Genomic DNA, 16,613 nt, shown 5'->3' with positions numbered 1-16,613 from the left:
AAATTTAATATGTTTTCTGACGAGGCACAACGTCGAGATAAAATGTTTGATTTCTATGCTCTTAGGCCCTGGAGTCTACACAATTAACAGTGCGAATACCGGTGCGATGCTTTCTGACCCAATTATTTTGTTCTTGTCTCATATTGTAGCCTTTCAATTTACGCAATTAATTGATGGAGTGCTAAACAAGCACCCCATCATACTAAGATAAAAACTTGATTTAGATAACTCTCGCATTGCATGTTTCGTCACAGATAAAAACACAAGACTTTTGCTAATTGGGATAATACAAAATGCAAGTGTTTGTTTCAATATAGAAGTAAAATCACTGCAAAATCCACATGGGTGAGAAACCGCGACAGATGATTCTGAAACGTGTAAAAGAAGAAAATGTGAGAGAGAATAGAAAACTTAAAAAAGAGATTACTGGGATGGCTGGAATAGAAGCACAGTTCAAGTATGAACTCTACAGGGGCAGCGCATGCTTCTAATACACAGTTCTACAAAAATGAAAATTATGTGTCTGTTTTGAAAAACTACAGCACTCCCGTTTTGTATTTAACAGAGGTACCAGAAACCACAAGGCTAATCTCCCAGTCACCCCCCAAAACGTTTTTGGCTGATTTTCTAAAAAAAATAATCTAGTCATTGATTGAAAAGGAAGTTAGACTACTACACTAAATCTTTAACATTTTTTTGATGTTTGCATGATTGGTGGGCTCTCACAAGCAATGCGTTTAGCTCGTGCGGCAAGCTATCAGCTATTTTCTGTTGTCAATGTATGCTGTTTTAATTGATTAAGTACGTTGATTTATGACTGACCAGTATGTCCTAAACTAACCTTTTGACCCAAGCATTGCTTATGAAATTTTTACTAGTGTTTGCGGCTATGATCAATAAAGAAATTATTATTTTTTTATGTGACAAAGTTACATTGTGGCATTTTTTATAGATTAGCAAAGCAGCAAACAGAACAAGAATGCGACACTTTACGAAGGGAATTAGCTCAAGTTTACATCACTGAAAGGCGACAAAGAGCAAAAAACAGTCGTTATTGGAGTGCAAGGTTGTCCATGGATACAGATCCGACTCTGCTCATGATGAAGGAAAGGGAAAACGCCAGAAGAAGAAAGAATCGGAAACTATTGAACAGATCCAAACAAAAAGAATTCCTCATGAAAGAAATGGTCAAGGAATTTGTTTCGAAAGTTGATAAAGATTTGGTAAGACTTACAAATGTAACCAAAAAATAAAAAACCCAAATTTTAGATAAGGTTAGCCTACTGCTCTCCGAAGAAGAAAGCATTCTTCCTGGCTATCAGCACAAGGCTGAGCACTCACTAGTAGGCTACAGCGAGCAATTGTCATTCGCCAACAATAAGGTATATCAAACCATAACCATAACTGCCGAGAAATATATAGCTTAATTTGTGGTTGCTAACCTTGTATTGTATCTTGCTACTACTAACCTCATGTTGAGCAAATGTTTCGAAATTTTACTTTTTTTTTATTTGCGTACAAATCTCATATTGAACGAGCTCGTTATTGAATACTGAAAAGTTTGGGTGTTCATCAGGACAATTATCGTTTCTAGCACTAGTTGCTCTGAGGATGCGCATTGTGATGGTGCGCGAAACGTCAGTGAAGTAATAAACCATCTTGTTTATTGTTGCTTTTACTTTTAATTTCATCAGATGAGCGTTGCAACTAGTGCTAGAAACGAGAGCTCGTTATTTATATTGATTGCCACTATGGTCCATTACTTTTATTTTAAATGCGGAATGTGTTCAGAATGTGTTTATTATTTATCACTCGGGTATAGTGGAGGATACTTTAATATTTTTTCACGATATTTGTTGTTTGTAAGTTGTTTTTTTTTTAATATTTTTTTTTGAATTTTAAGCATGTTTTTTTATGAAATCAGATTTCTCATAAAATTAGAGAGTTTGATCCGAGACCAAAGGGCTTGTTAGCATTGTTGGAGGAATCTCCTCTTGCCATGCCAGAATCATCTTCTGACGTCACTGATGAGTTGGATAACTCAGAAGAAAAAGCTCCACCCTTCTATCGTTCAACGTCGCACGACTGGCAAGAAGCGAGGAAAACCAGGTAGTTTAAGTTGTGTTTTGCTGTTTCTTGAGTCTTTAAGTCATAGCTGTTGCTGCATTGTAGCAACAAAGTTTTGGCGTTTGGATTAGTTTGAATGTTGCAGTGCTTTCAAGCAACGAAACTTCAAAGTTATACTTGAATGTGTGATGTCTGACTCTAACTTGTCAGATTAAGAAACTGCGTATGGGCCCTTGCCTGTTTTTCTGGCTCAAGTGGCACACCGACCAGTAACTTGCCAATGCTGTAGCCAGTGGCGGATCCAGGGAAGCGATTGGGGCGATCCCTCCCTTAAAACACAAAAAGTAATTATTTCACGTGCATTTGCTTTGCATCTTTAGGCGCACGGTCTAAGTCGTGCCACTGACAATGTCCCAAGGGCGCGGGAAGTAGGGGTGCTCAAGGGGCTGCAGCCCCCCCTAGAGCTATTTCAGCCCCCCCTGGAAATTTCGATAATTGCTTCAGCCCCCCCTAGAAAATTCTGACAATTTCAGTTACATAACATATTTTCAGTAATCGTGTTGCAAAACGTTTTTCTTGGGTTTTATAATGCTCCCGATTCTAAATCGGAAACGTTGTTTTCGTGTATTACCGATTTGTTTTCCCTGCTGAATTTGCCGATTGAACGCTTTCAAGGCTACTGTCTTGACGGTGCAGCAAATACAGTATGTCTGGTTGCTAGAAGTGAGTGCGGGCCAAACTTAAAGCATTATGCCCTGGATCGGTATACATTCACTGCAGTAATCATGCTCTCGATTTGATTTTGCAAGACGTTGTAAAGGAAGCGAGGCTTATTCCCGATGCCTTAAACTTCGTTCAAAGTGTTGCAGTTGTAATTCGTGAATCGTCTATGCGTAAATCTTCATTCATGTCGCTTTTTGGTTCCGATGAAGTTGCCTGCAATTTGCTGGGTTTGCGTCCTACTCGTTGGTGCTTTCGTGCTTTTGCCTCGCTCGTGTTGTTAAGTGCTACCCTACCCTGTCGCAATGACTGACCGACATGACAGAAGATATAGTGCAATGCGAGGAGACGCACGTGCAAAAATATTCGGCTTTGTAAAACAAGTACGCACGATGCGGCTTTATATTGCGATTATCTGCAGTGGTGAAGTTTATCAGCCTGCAGAAGCCGTCGCAAGACAACTCCAAAACAAGAAGATTTCTGCTTCTTCAGTTTTGGAATCCATCACCATTCTCCGCGAACGGATCAAAAATCTCAGAAAAGATGAATCCATTTCCAAGCTTATGGATGCAGCGAACGTATTTACGTTTGCCGATAACCTAAAAACGCCAAAGGATCCCCGAGTGGGCAAAACTCCAGCAAGGTTTCGACACACAGAAGAATCCGATGGTTTGTCGTCTGCGGGAGAAAGAGCGTGGAAACGGTAATAGGCTACATTGAAGCCCTTGATTTGGTTCAAGCTGAGCTTGATCGAAGATTCGACCAGGCGGATCTGCTTACAGCAGCCAACAGATAGAAGGCCCTTCTGAGCTGTGCAAATGGTGAGGAAAGATCTGATAGGCTACTGAGCACAGCTTATCAGATGCCATGAGAAAAGATCGCCTAAAAACGGAACTTTCCTTGTTCAGCGAAGTTGTAAGTGGAAAAACCGCAAACTCCGTTCAAAAGGTTGCTGAGATACTATCATAACTAAATCCAGGGCCGGATTTAGATGATAGGGGGCCCGAAGCACTTTTACATCGGGGGGCTCCCTGCGAAAAACTACTACGTCTACAGTAGCATTAATCCTGCACTGCACAGAATTCTGTAGAAACATCAAAGGCTAAAAGAAAAAAATAACACAAAATCACATTTTTTCCACATCGGGGGGCCCCTTTCATCTTCTGCCCCCCCCCCCAAATCCGGGCCTGACTAAATCCTCAAACACTAGATCTTTTCAAAGAATTGCGAAAATTTGTGGAGCTCTGCCTTTGCATCCCTGCTTCAGCTGCATCATCAGAACGTTCTTTTTCTGCTCTAAGACGCTTGAAAACGTGGTTGAGAAGCTCAATCACACAAAAAAGACTTAGGCTACTCATCTTGCGTTGATGCATGTCCACCAAAACATTTTGGACACTGTCGATGTCAAAGAACTCATGACACAGTTCATAGAGAAAACACCTGAGCGAAAAGCAATCTTCGGAAGCGTGTGAGAACTCACTTCCACAAACTATCGTTTTCAAATCACTTTCTAATTTGTACGTTTTCATTTGAATTTTCTGAACAGTTGCTTTGTTGTTGCCGTTTTTCATTTGTTATAATTTACAATGTATGTGTTTTGGCGTCGTATCTTACACCGGAGGGGACCAAATGCTTATAGGCTACTACCACTTTTAAATGCTGACCCATATAAGGGGGGTCTGGGGGGCGAAGCCCCCCAGAAGCTGACAACACTATGGCATCTTCAGCCCCCCCTAGAGAAAAATAGTTCCTGCGCCACTGCAATGTCCCTTATTGGGAACGTAACTGCGATGATAACTTCAATGGTGGGCCATTGCGAATTTTGTATCGCGCTTGTGGCGGACACCTTACCTCCAACAATTAAGGCTTTTAAACGAGTTTTTATTTTACATCATTCTTTTGCACAGGGGCTTTATCCACTTTTAGAATTCGGGGGGGGGGGGGGTGATTTTTAGACAGTGGGCTAAAATCGTCTTAGTCATTCCAAACCACTCCAATAAGTGAGGGGGAGGTGATCACCCCCCTCACCCCCCTTTGGATACAGCCCATGCTTTTGCATGTGTTAAAAGACTTTGACATGACCTAACCTGCAACCAAACTAAGACATGCCAGAACAGAACATAGAGACATTTATCTTGTGACTAGAGATACCAATTGAAAACGCTGGAGGGGTTTTAATTTTTCTATTGCAAAATAACTACCTTTTCCGTCAAATCAAGCGCAATCAATAGATTCATAGTTTATTTGCATATCTTTACACTACACGCAAAAAATCGCAGCTTGAATAACGATTCTCCCTTAGTTTGCGACAATCATGAAATCAATCACTTTGCCCAAACTTTGCAGAAACTGCTATGCCACAATAGTTTTTAGATTTTAGTGACCTTGACTTAACACAACAGACCATTTTTGGGCATTCCCATATCACGAGATATTTTGTGGTTGGTGGTGAAAGTGTAACGAAGGTGGCAAAATGATCCAACAGGTTCGGTTTGGAGACCACAGAAATTTGTCTTGTATATTCTTAAGGGTTCAGGGACCCCGATTTGGAAACGGCAATTCTAGCGGAACATGAAACAGTAAATTAATGTTCGTCTCTATTGTTATTCGTAATTTTTAGATGAATGACATTTTATTGGTCAAACTATGAAACCGATAACATGATAAAATACTAAAATCCAACACAAAAATTAATTGTGTTTAGTATTACAGTAGGCTAATGTGAGATGTGATTGCACCAGTTTACAGTTTACACTGCAGGCTACAGCTCAGGCCACTCGCGAAAGATCAACAAAGATGTTCATTGTGAAGAAAGGAGCGTTTCTTCTTGGCTATCAGCACAATGCTGAGCACTCGCTAGTACAGCGAGCAGTTGCGATTCGCTAACCGAATACCCTTGTGGCATGAACTACCAGCCTCATGGCAAAACACGGTGTCTATCGCTGTCAGTTCTTGCTACAATGGCTTCCGAGAAACACATCGTTGATTGGATGGTCTAAATGGCTAGCGTGAACGCTACACCTTTATGGTTAGCGAATTGCAACTGCTCACTGTATTTGTGAGTGCTCAGCCTTGTGCTGATAGCCAGGAAGAACGCTCTCTTCTTCACCATGTCCTTCCCTGACGCTCGTTGGTTTTGTTGGCTCTTTTCTTTTCACAAAGAAAAGAGTTAAACTGACTGGTAAAAGCTGTGGTCGAATATACCCTTGGCATGAATTAGTGGTGCAATATTGACGAGCGATGATGATGATGCGCGTAAAAAAACGAGCAACAGTCTCACGGGCGAAACACAGTGTCTGTCGCTATCAATTCTTCCTGCAATCGGCTGTCGAGAAACATAAAGATCTTCATGATACCACATAGACATTTTCAGTTTTCCATTTGATTTTTAAAATTTTATGTCGACGATCCATAATAATTCTAGGTTGCTATTGTTATGCAAAGGTAAGCTAATCGTTTGTTCATATATATATTTTTATTTTCATGCTCGAGAGAGGATGGCACAATTCCACTAGTCAGCCATAAGGGGCTGTAGTTAAACCATGTGCTCATTGTAACAGCAATAAGGCAATGTATTCAGCGACGCAACACCAAAAGAAATAACAGCCGAGAATAGTTATGCAAAATAGAAACTTAGTCTATTTACAAAGGTCTTTATATTATGGCTTTATGGCCATAGTGTCATAAATACATAGCTTTTGCTCTCACCACCATACGAAAATACAGTCTTACTTCAGCTATTGCCATTGCTGAATGTCTTAATTTATCTATAGGAAAAACACAACACTGCGCGAGCTGCGTAACCGCTAGCATTACTTGCACTAGTGGTGCTGTACTAATAGATCTATTTATACTGAAAAGCAAACGAAAACAAGAAAATCGCAAATACGCAATACAATACAATGTAGCAAAATCACTGTGCTGAGATACAGTAGTTGTTTTAAAGCTTTGGTCCTTAAACAGATTGCATGCAATACAAAGTGCATTGTTTTTATATCCAGGCTTGTGCCTGACTATTACTAATGAGAATAAAGGATTCAGCACAACTCCTCAGAATACATAGCGATACTTCTGAGAAATTCGGCCTTTTTTTATTTTCATTCGTTGACTTATATAAGTCAGGTTGCATCTTTAAAGTATACATTCCCTTGCATCATGAGCCAACCAGACCGATGTTTGTAGGCAGGTTACAAATATTTTTTTTCTGAAAATTATTGTACCCGACTGTTGATTTAGAAATGTGAACAAAAAGGCATGAAAATCGGTCTTTTTGTTCACTTTTATGGTAGCCTATATGCCCAATTGTTTTGTCAAAAAACGCAATTGTTTTGTCAAAAAATTGTTTTGTTTAAAAACGCAATTTTTCTTGCCCTTCAAGCATCAGACTGACTTGATAATTCAATAGTAAAGTTGAAGTTATGGGAAAGGAAGTGGCACAAGAAAGTAAATTTCATATTCATTCAGGCATAACGAATACGAACTAAAGCAGTTTTTTCATGTGAAAATTTAAAGAAACTTTTTGGTTTAACCAGCTCACTAACATACGTCTCACAAATATGAAGCACGTTTACGAGTTTGATAAGCTACGGCCAGTCAAAGTATAAAACGTACTAACAAACACGACTAATGTAGGAATGTATTGTAAGTTATTGAAATATGAGAAAATAGTAGCGAAAATTCCTTGTTAGTTAGATCAGTTAGGTTGGAGTTTAAGCTAGCCTATACAATGAAAATAAAAATATAAATTTAAAATGTTTGATGACAAAAAAAGTACAAAAATATCCGATACTACACACTGTCAAAGACCGCAATGGCCTCTAAAGTTTTTGTCTCCCTCTAAAATAATGCTGAGGATACTAAAAAGCGTGTTCAACATTGATCGCCGAAATATGGCAATTCCTGATTGCAAGTGAATGATTGATTGCACATCAACAAAATCAAACTTTATTATTTTCTTTCAGATATGTTCGGACAAGAGTGCTACGGGACTTTGAAAAGGAACTGACACCAAAAGAAATATTTTCCCAAAAATAAAATCATCACTGACTCATTGCTCCAATAGCAATCAATCATGATTAGAAAAAAAAAGTTTAAAATGCAAATTAATAAATCTTGTATCTCTTCCGAATATTTTACAAAACGTGTATCAGCACGCAGTTAATTCAACGCTTGTCAATGTTGCTGCAACGTTTCAAATGATGATTTGCATTTACAATACAATCCACGCTACACAACTGCAGCATTCGTTTTTTTGCCACTGTTAAAGCAGCTGTCCTTTCTAAATGATTTGAAAACGATGGTTAGGCCACTTGCTTTTTTGTGTTCAGACAAGCGCTCGTTTTTCCTCACCTATTAATTGCGTTTGGAGTTATACAGTAGCCTACAACCTTTTATAGAAGCCGATTTGTCTCTTGAATAAATTTTTCGAAAATTCCACATTCACAACATTTTGAAGTTTCTTTTTATTGCTGATTCAGTAATCGTTCCATGAATGTTGATTGCAAAGAAGTGCCTCTTCTTACTCTAAATCTTCGAGTATCAAATCTGCTATCGGGGGAAAACAAAAGGAGAATGTACATGATCCAAGTTTCGTAATTTCTCACATTGGTGTAGACGCCTGGACTATGTGGTCTTCCGCAGCCGACCCCCCATGACACCACACCGGCTACATACCAGGTACCATCTTCGAGCTTGCAGGCAAGGGGTCCTCCACTGTCGCCCTGTAGAAATATAAAGAGTTTAATTGGTGAAATGAGAAATCTTCAACAACCGACTGGAAGATAGTTGGAAAACGTTCGGATTGGATACATCAAGTTTGATCTCAGGCATTTGCTTGCGCCAGTGTTGGATCCAGGAGGGGCGATTGCTCCGATCTCCCCTCCTAAAACACAGAAAAGTATTTTTGTTCACAGTGTATTCGCAAGGACGGATTAGTGTAGACCTACACATCAATGTTTTTTGCTGAAACGCCCACCTGCCCTTATGCTATTCGCTGGATCCGCCTTGCGGTACAAAACATGATCAATTTTCGCAAATTCACACTGTTTTATCTCTCTACTGGATTATTATGATCAATGCACGTTGAAAGGAAAATACCAACTCACTTTGCAACTATCCTTCTTCCCTTCGTACCAATCGCCGCCGCACAAGTGCTGCTGGCCTCTGTAAGCTCCACGAAAACGTCTTTTGCAAGTGAAGTAATTTATAACAGGAATTTCAGTTTCTTGCAAAGTTAAAGAATAGTGATCACTGTCTTCATCTAGAAACAACAATAACGTGTTGAAAACTCAATGCAAAGTGTCAATTTTTCCGAAATCAGACATAAATTCATCATTGGGTCATGTTATGTTTAGCTTTTTTTCTGATGAGTTATCAAGTTAAAGTAGGCTACAATAACATCAGATCGCCGATTAATGGATTTTAATATTTTTTCCACAACCGATGAAATTTGAAGGATTTTTTGCAAAGAAAACTTTCTGAATTCTTTTTAATATCCCTTGCATCAAGTGTGTAGTCGTAAATTAGTTCCCGAAGTAACAACTTTAGGTTGTAATTTACATACCTGTGGTACCCCATCCAGCGGTGTAGCATCTGTTCCAACCTGGGGTGGTGATTCGTCGGTTTGGGAGACAAATGGGGCGAACAAAAGTATTCAACAGCATAGGTCTATCCAGTTGGAGGAGTGCGATATCGTTGTAGGCCGAGTACGTCATATCTCGAAATTCTGGAAAATGTTTTTTCAACGACTTTAATTTTATGATTTGAAACAGCGTGTGGCCATTACCCGTTCCATCTAGCTATTTTTATATTAAAAATTGTTTTGTTTCAAGTAGCCTATTTTGTTTTGTACTATTGTAACTGTAGCAATTTGTAGCTTACCAATATCTAAAAGTTAGATTTGAAAACGAATCAAAATTGTAGTTATCGATTGAAAGTAGGCTAGATGTTAAATTGGGCTGCCGACAGGCTTACACAGGGCCTATAGTGGATTACGTTAACCGTGAGCTCATCAAGTTACGTATTACCTTTTAACAATCAAGAACTAAGAAGGGAATCAAAAAAAATACAAACTTCTCGATTCAAGATGATAAGGATTAAATCTCCCCTCAAAATTGATTTATGGTTCAAACTCTTGAAAGGGAAAAACGTCAAATTTTAAAAGCAATAATTTGATTGATTAGCCTAAATCTTTGTCCTCGGATTTGAAAGGCTTCTTGAAAAGCTTAATCCTAGCAGTTTCGCATACTTGTAGAGGCTTTGAATCACTGACGCAGGCCCGGTCACCGAGATTGACATAATGAAGTTTCCGATTGTTGAAGTCTTATTGCCGGGGTATTATTCCATCCATTAGATGCTGCTGCATGGAGAACAGTCCTTAACGTGCCTTACTCTAGCGCACACTCCGAGAGTCGAACCAGAGCCGCTTGATATTAAAGCTTCTTCGTTCCAAAAGTCACGCGCTAACCAACTGAGGTATCGGGGCGGACATTTAATTCTTTCCTAATTCAATTCTTTCCTAGCTGTTGATAAGGTTTTGGATCTTCACCCTCCTCGAAAGAAAATTGCAAGCGAGGTGTGTCTCTTTTTATATTTTCTTTGGCCGCAATTTGTGTTTTGCGTTTAAATTTGAAAACACTTGTTTATGAGAAAAACTTTCTGAGTGACTTGAGGTCTCTAAAATTTCTGCAGATTTAATGCCTTGCTTCAAAACAGGCACCTTTGTCTAATTTTGAGTTTTCGTTTCGAAAACTTTATGTCGCTGAAACTTGACAGATATGTGTTTTATTGAACACCATCATGTCTGAGACAGACGAACTTCATAGGCTATAGTTTTTACGAACATTTTGCGTCTATCTGTTATGTACGTTTTGTTTGTGTCTACGAGTTCTTGTTCAAAACTTGGCTATAAGTGGGCCTATAGCACCATAATAAATTTGTAAAAATAAACCTTTAATTAAACATTTTTGGGTCTTTGAGAAGTCACGTGCTGTTAAGTGGAGTATGTTGCCTATTTTGGAAAAGTTTTAAAATTGTTATATAAACAACTGAAACAAAATCAAATTTATATGGTCTTGGCAACAATAAAAACGTTTTAATCTCATCCAATTAGACAGTTTACGAGAGAAAATATTGATCAAGAACTAACCAGCTCCTGCCCATCAAACACTATATAAGGACAATGCTCGCTCCATGCCCTGCCAACACACGTCTTTTCTAAAAATCAACTTTTATCAATGACGTAACCTACATCCGCGAGTTATAAAAAATAGTCATCAGCACAAAATTTCGATAAAAAGAAATTGACATTTGCGTGAGTAGATCTGAAGTCTTTTCTCGTACCGCTTTAAAACCACCCAAATATTAACCTAGATGTAGACTCGTGAGATCTGCAATTAGGCTCATCAGATCCGGACAAACCGGGACAAATCAATAATTGCTGAGTCAACTTCAAACCAGTGCTTTCAGTAATAATTTAAGTAATTTGTTTCAATACTAGACGCTGACCTATAACGCTCTGGTCACTTACGTCTGTGGTAATAAGTTTTAGCTGACAAGCCATCAATGGAACTACCGCTCAACAAACCACACTCACAAATTTTCGAAAATACTCGCCGGAGATAATTGCAAATGTGAATCACTCAATGCTCGTGTGTTAGATTTTGTGTGAAATTAACTCCGGCATGTTCATACAATTAGACTTTTAAAAATTCCCGTTCAAGCAAAATATAAAGAAAGTTTGTTCAACCACTATTGCTTGGTTTCAATTGAAGAAGGGTATATGCTGTGAACGGTAGACACTTTAACATCACCCACTCGTCGAAGAGTGCCTGCTTTTCAATGTGAAATTGCTTTGTGTTTTAGTCACAATTTTCCTTGTAAACTCCATTGATTGCAGTCATTAAGATCCTTCTTGCACTCAGTTCAGTTGCAGAAGAAAAAAATAGTATTAGCAGAGGGTGGGAATCGAACCCACGAAATCGAAGTTACTACTCCTCTGCCCTAACCATTAGGCAACGCTGGTTGTAGCGAAGCATTCAGTTAAATTTCTTCGTATCAAAAATTTTCGATCAGAATATCACGTGTCGAGTCACATGACTGAAATCAGCTGAATCGCGAGTACGCTTTTCGACGAGTGGGTAATGTTAAAGTGCCTACCGCTGTGAACAGTAGAACACGCTAAAATCCCCAAAACGAATCATATAATTCATACATAGATAAACCTGTAATAAATTTTAAGAAGACGATACAATATATGTCTGCAGAAAACCTTAAACTGACTCCTTGTGTGCTGTGTTGTCTTCATTTTACTACAAAAATGAAGATTTGGCCGTGCATAAAAATGACCTACTAATTTTTCCGTCGTTGACAGTAAGTGCTTAATTTATTTTTGAAAAATAGCATTCATAAGTTAAAAGCCCAAATGGTCCGTAAAGCTTCGGGCACTCGCTGTGTGTTCATATATCTTACAGTAGGCTACAATATGTGCCATTTTATTCGCTTTTTTAAACATTTTAAGAAAGGATGTTCTCTTAATCTATTTAAATTTGTAGAAAAAGTCTAAGGCAAAAAAACACGGTAAAACTGATTAACTTACGAGGATGATAAAAGAAGCGGCGAACACCCCTTTTCTGCCACTTCTGGATGCTAGATGAATTGGCATCACGGTTGTGCATCCCTGCAGTGACTATCCATTCCTTCGGAGGAGTTGGTGGAAATACGTTAGGCCGACTAAACACAAATTTTTGATAAACATGCACCATTTTTGCTAATCAAGTAGTATAGCATGAAGGGCTGAAGGCATACAGTCAAAGCTGCTTAGGCTACAAAGTTACTGTAAGTATGTAAGTAGGTAAAATTACTGTAGTTTGCGATTGTATGGCCAGTAAAGTGCCCTCACTGGTTGGGTGAAAATTTTGGCCTTTTTGCCAAATTTAATTGCTCAGTTTGGCTCAATTTAGGGACCTACCCGACTAGTTAAGCGATCTTTGCTGCGTACTGTCTAATTGGTTTTTGCTACGTACGTGTGATAGTGCGGGTTGGCGCAGCCGATAAGGCTCTAGCTTTCCAATCATGCAATCCTGGTTCGACTCACGGCTTAAGCTAGTTGTTGACAAACACCGCTTACCTCTACTGAGGGTATAATAAATTGGGTGGGCGTAGTTGCTGAAGGAAAGGCGGCCGAGAGAAAGGAACTGGCCATCTTACTCTAGTTAATGCCGATGGCTTAACAAGGGTCACCAAACTACGGCCCGCGGGCCGAAACTGATTTCATCCTGATGCTTGGATCAAGTATGGGACTCACCTTTACCTTACTATGTGTGACACTGTCTACTTAGTAAAGCGATGAAGAGCAACGTGTATCGGCGATAGATATGGCGCTATACAAAATCCACTTTATTAATATTATTATAACTTACTTCGGATAATCAAGGCAATGTGCTGCGGTCAGGACCCAATTTTCGTTGATCAATACTCCACCACATTGATGGCCGCTGTTGCGAAGTGTTTCGGTGGCCACTGGAGTTCCAGCTGTGTTCAGGCTGACCTAAATTTGAACATCAATTTATTTTTAACTGCTTCATTAAGCTAACTAGTTTAGTAGATGATTGTGTTTGTTTTGATTTAAGTCGCTTTGATGGTTTCAATTTTTCCATTTAAATGTCTAAACAAGAGATATAGCCTTAGTAAGTGATTTACGTGTTCATTAATCCACGACGTGCCACCTTGCGAACAAAACGATTCTAGCAGCAACTTTTGCCCAGGTTTGAGCACTTTCATTGGTCAGCGTGGTAAGACGTTGCTTTGAATGCAAGCCAATATATTTTATAATTTTCTGAATTTAGTGTTTTTTTCAGGTGTAAATTGATGGATTGATTTAATCTTTATCCTCGAACTGAGAAAGCTTCTTTGAGACCATTGCATTTTTTTGTTATAAGACACAGTGTTGCTTTGGAAGCGCTTGGAAGGCTTCTAGTTTTGGTGTCATTGTAATTGGAATAATCATCTTATTTAATCAACTTGTTCAGCTGTGGTTGGCTTGGCTGCCCAATGCCCAGTCGTGAAAGACTTGTTCGTCGCTGGACAAAAAGTTGGTTCGACACCTATAAGACACCTATTAGAAGCCTGTGGCTGCATCTTGTCACCACACTTAATGGTCGGCTTGAAAAAGAGGCAAAAAGATTGAAGTATTTTCCTGTCTATTTGATATAAATTTTGAAACTCCATAAACAATCTTGAACGCAACAAATAAAAGTTAAAATTCAGCAATAAGCATGTTGTTTGTGATACCTTTGTCTCACCAAAATACAGTGGATTGCTAAACCATAATGAACACATGCTTAGGTAAAAGGTAAAGCGCAACAGGTGACTTGGAGCCTGTCTTACCATCCATGGCCAGGAATAAGGTTTAGCTGTAGTTCCTCCGATCACTCTGATGTCTGGTGGTACTGCCTGTCGACCACATTCTGCGTCAATTAAAATATATAAAAAAATTTTATTGCGTAAAACAATTGGTGTCAAATAAAAAAAACTCCGTTACACAAGACAAACAATAACCGACGTATGAATTAATCATTGTAAAATTTGATCGGTTTATTTGAACTTTTCAACCCAATTGAAGTCAGGAATACTTAAAAAAATATCAAGTGGAAGAACAGTTCTTTGATTGTAACTTCATGCACAGTTCTTTTCATTTTTTTCTAGCATTTGATTGTATTAAAAATTGTTGTGGTTGTAATGTGAAGATGATTCTGGAGTTTAACAAAGTTTTTATTGCACGATCAAAAAAAAAAATCTTCCCAAACCTTTTTGCCAACAGGGTATAAAAAGGTCGATAAAGTTATGTACAAATATATTCCTTCTGAAACATACAAAACGTTTGAAACAAAAATATTCTGAAACAAAACAATAGTTTGTTTTGATGTAAACATTTTTTTTTTTTAAGTTACGTTCAATGAGTAAAATTCAGCTTTGTTTCACTCAAATGAAAGTCATTTTCTCCCAAGCGCAAGGACTGTATGGCAATTAGAAAATAGTGATGCGGTAACTTAAATTAAAAGGTTTCACTACAAAAGTTACACATTAAAAGGTTACACTACACCACAAAAGCATTTGATTCAATTAATTCACCTTGACACGCGACAGTAATGGCGTGCGTTACTTGAGACGAATTGCTGCTTCTTCCCGTTTACAAAAACTAATTACTGGCTGTTCTACATATGGTGGGTTCAAGCGTGTGGTAGGATGCGGATAGAGCAATTGTGAAATTGGTTGTCTGGCTCTTCACATCAGAAACGAAACAAAACAGCTCATTTTTGTCATTATTGCCAAAACTGTTTTTGCTATTTTTTGCTGGTGAAAAGGCATATTCCTATAGTAAAAAAAAATTTTAATCTGGAAAAACTTGAAAATTTGTCCTTTGAAATTTTGCAACATAACGTATCACTCTAGCTGCACACCAAACGGACGCGATGAATTTTAGAAGTAAACATTTTATTCCTCCAAGACAAAGTACCAATAAATACTTAGCCTAATTACTGTCAAAAACAATATTTTTTCTGATGAGGGCAGGACAAAATCGAAGACAATGCTTTCCGCAGCTTTTACCATACAGCACAGCGATTTTACTTTTCAAAAGAAAAGCGTATTTGCATTATTTTGGCATTTTGATAGGCTATTTTTAGAATTTTATTCTGAAAATCGTTTAACTGCAAAGCAGTTGGAAAATAGATTTATCGTAGCTTGCAAACTTGATGAGTTAAATAGTTGATGGGTACTTACGAGGGAAGGAAGGCCTTTGCCTGAAAGATGTTGCTTGAGATGCGCACATGGACAGAAAAAGAGCAACTTGCAAATGGAGCCGCAGAAATTCCATAGTCTTGCTTTTCGTTTGTTAAAACAGTAAAAAATTAATGTGCTGGAAGGGTCCAGCGATTCGTCAAAGGTTAACAAGAATATTCAACTCAGGAATTAAGCCGGAAAACCAACTTAGTCTGCAGAATAAAATACACAACAAATGATGCTGCCGAATACTGTGGAAAACAAATACAGCCTACAATGCAATATCTACTAAAAGTTGCAATTCAAAGATGACAGCCTGTTTGACCTTAAGTATCAACGGTCCATTTTTATCAAACAATTTTTAATGCACCGAATGCACAAACATATTTTCATACAAAACACCCATAGAGTACGGAGGTTGCAAATGTTTAATGGATAGACCTTTGATACATAATGAACACAGCATGAAATACAGTTACTATTCACTAAAAACCTTTAGATTTTTAGTGAATAGTAACTATATTTGATTTAATTCGCTCTGCTTGGCTTTTTGCTTGGCATTGAGCACTTTTTGTAGTATTAATAGCATTTACTGTTTAATGAACACAGCATGTGCGACACCGCAAGCATCAAACAAATTTGAAACCCAAAATGACTCATTGATAGCTAAAATTGGTATAATTGCGTTTTCCTGAATAAATTAGGCAAAGGCAAACAAAACAAAGTAACCTTAGCGGAATTAACGTGTTGTATTACACAATGATATAACGCATCATTAAAGAAAAAAATCAACTCAAACGTTTTTGACACCACGCGTGTACTCATCAGGAATTACTTAAATCTGCAATATACATAAAATGAAAATCGTAAGATAATTTTTTTTAATCATGTTATATCTTTGTGTTAAATAACATGTTAAATCCGCTAAGGTTACTTTGGTTTGTTTGTCTATGGTTCAACAAACTAAACTCTCTACCAAAGCTATAAAGCCTCGGCCACCAAAAGTTAGTCACCATCGCTTGAGACACGTCCTCTCTTTTTTTAAT

At 38.2% G+C, this 16,613-nt stretch overlaps 2 protein-coding genes across 2 annotated transcripts; one reads left to right on the top strand and one right to left on the bottom strand.

The window, feature by feature from the left end:
- Nucleotides 1-258: 258 nt before the first annotated feature.
- Nucleotides 259-8,010, top strand: LOC145777277 (uncharacterized). Its single transcript, XM_082588623.1, has 4 exons — nucleotides 259-457; nucleotides 953-1,223; nucleotides 1,925-2,109; nucleotides 7,749-8,010. The coding sequence occupies exons 1-4, from the start codon at nucleotides 342-344 to the stop codon at nucleotides 7,819-7,821; spliced, it is 645 nt and encodes a 214-aa protein (XP_082444749.1). The 5' UTR covers nucleotides 259-341; the 3' UTR covers nucleotides 7,822-8,010.
- A 158-nt stretch (nucleotides 8,011-8,168) lies between these two features.
- On the bottom strand, nucleotides 8,169-15,736 carry LOC145777276 (chymotrypsin A-like). Its single transcript, XM_082588622.1, has 7 exons — nucleotides 15,568-15,736; nucleotides 14,173-14,252; nucleotides 13,206-13,333; nucleotides 12,383-12,516; nucleotides 9,350-9,511; nucleotides 8,892-9,046; nucleotides 8,169-8,507 (listed from the first exon to the last, which is right to left on the bottom strand). The coding sequence occupies exons 1-7, from the start codon at nucleotides 15,659-15,661 to the stop codon at nucleotides 8,250-8,252; spliced, it is 1,011 nt and encodes a 336-aa protein (XP_082444748.1). The 5' UTR covers nucleotides 15,662-15,736; the 3' UTR covers nucleotides 8,169-8,249.
- Nucleotides 15,737-16,613: the final 877 nt, after the last annotated feature.

Source organism: Aplidium turbinatum, chromosome 9 (genome assembly GCF_918807975.1).
Source record: "Aplidium turbinatum chromosome 9, kaAplTurb1.1, whole genome shotgun sequence".
NCBI lineage: Eukaryota > Metazoa > Chordata > Ascidiacea > Aplousobranchia > Polyclinidae > Aplidium > Aplidium turbinatum.
Note: the sequence above shows the minus strand (reverse complement) of the source record. Positions and strands in the feature narration are given on the sequence as shown.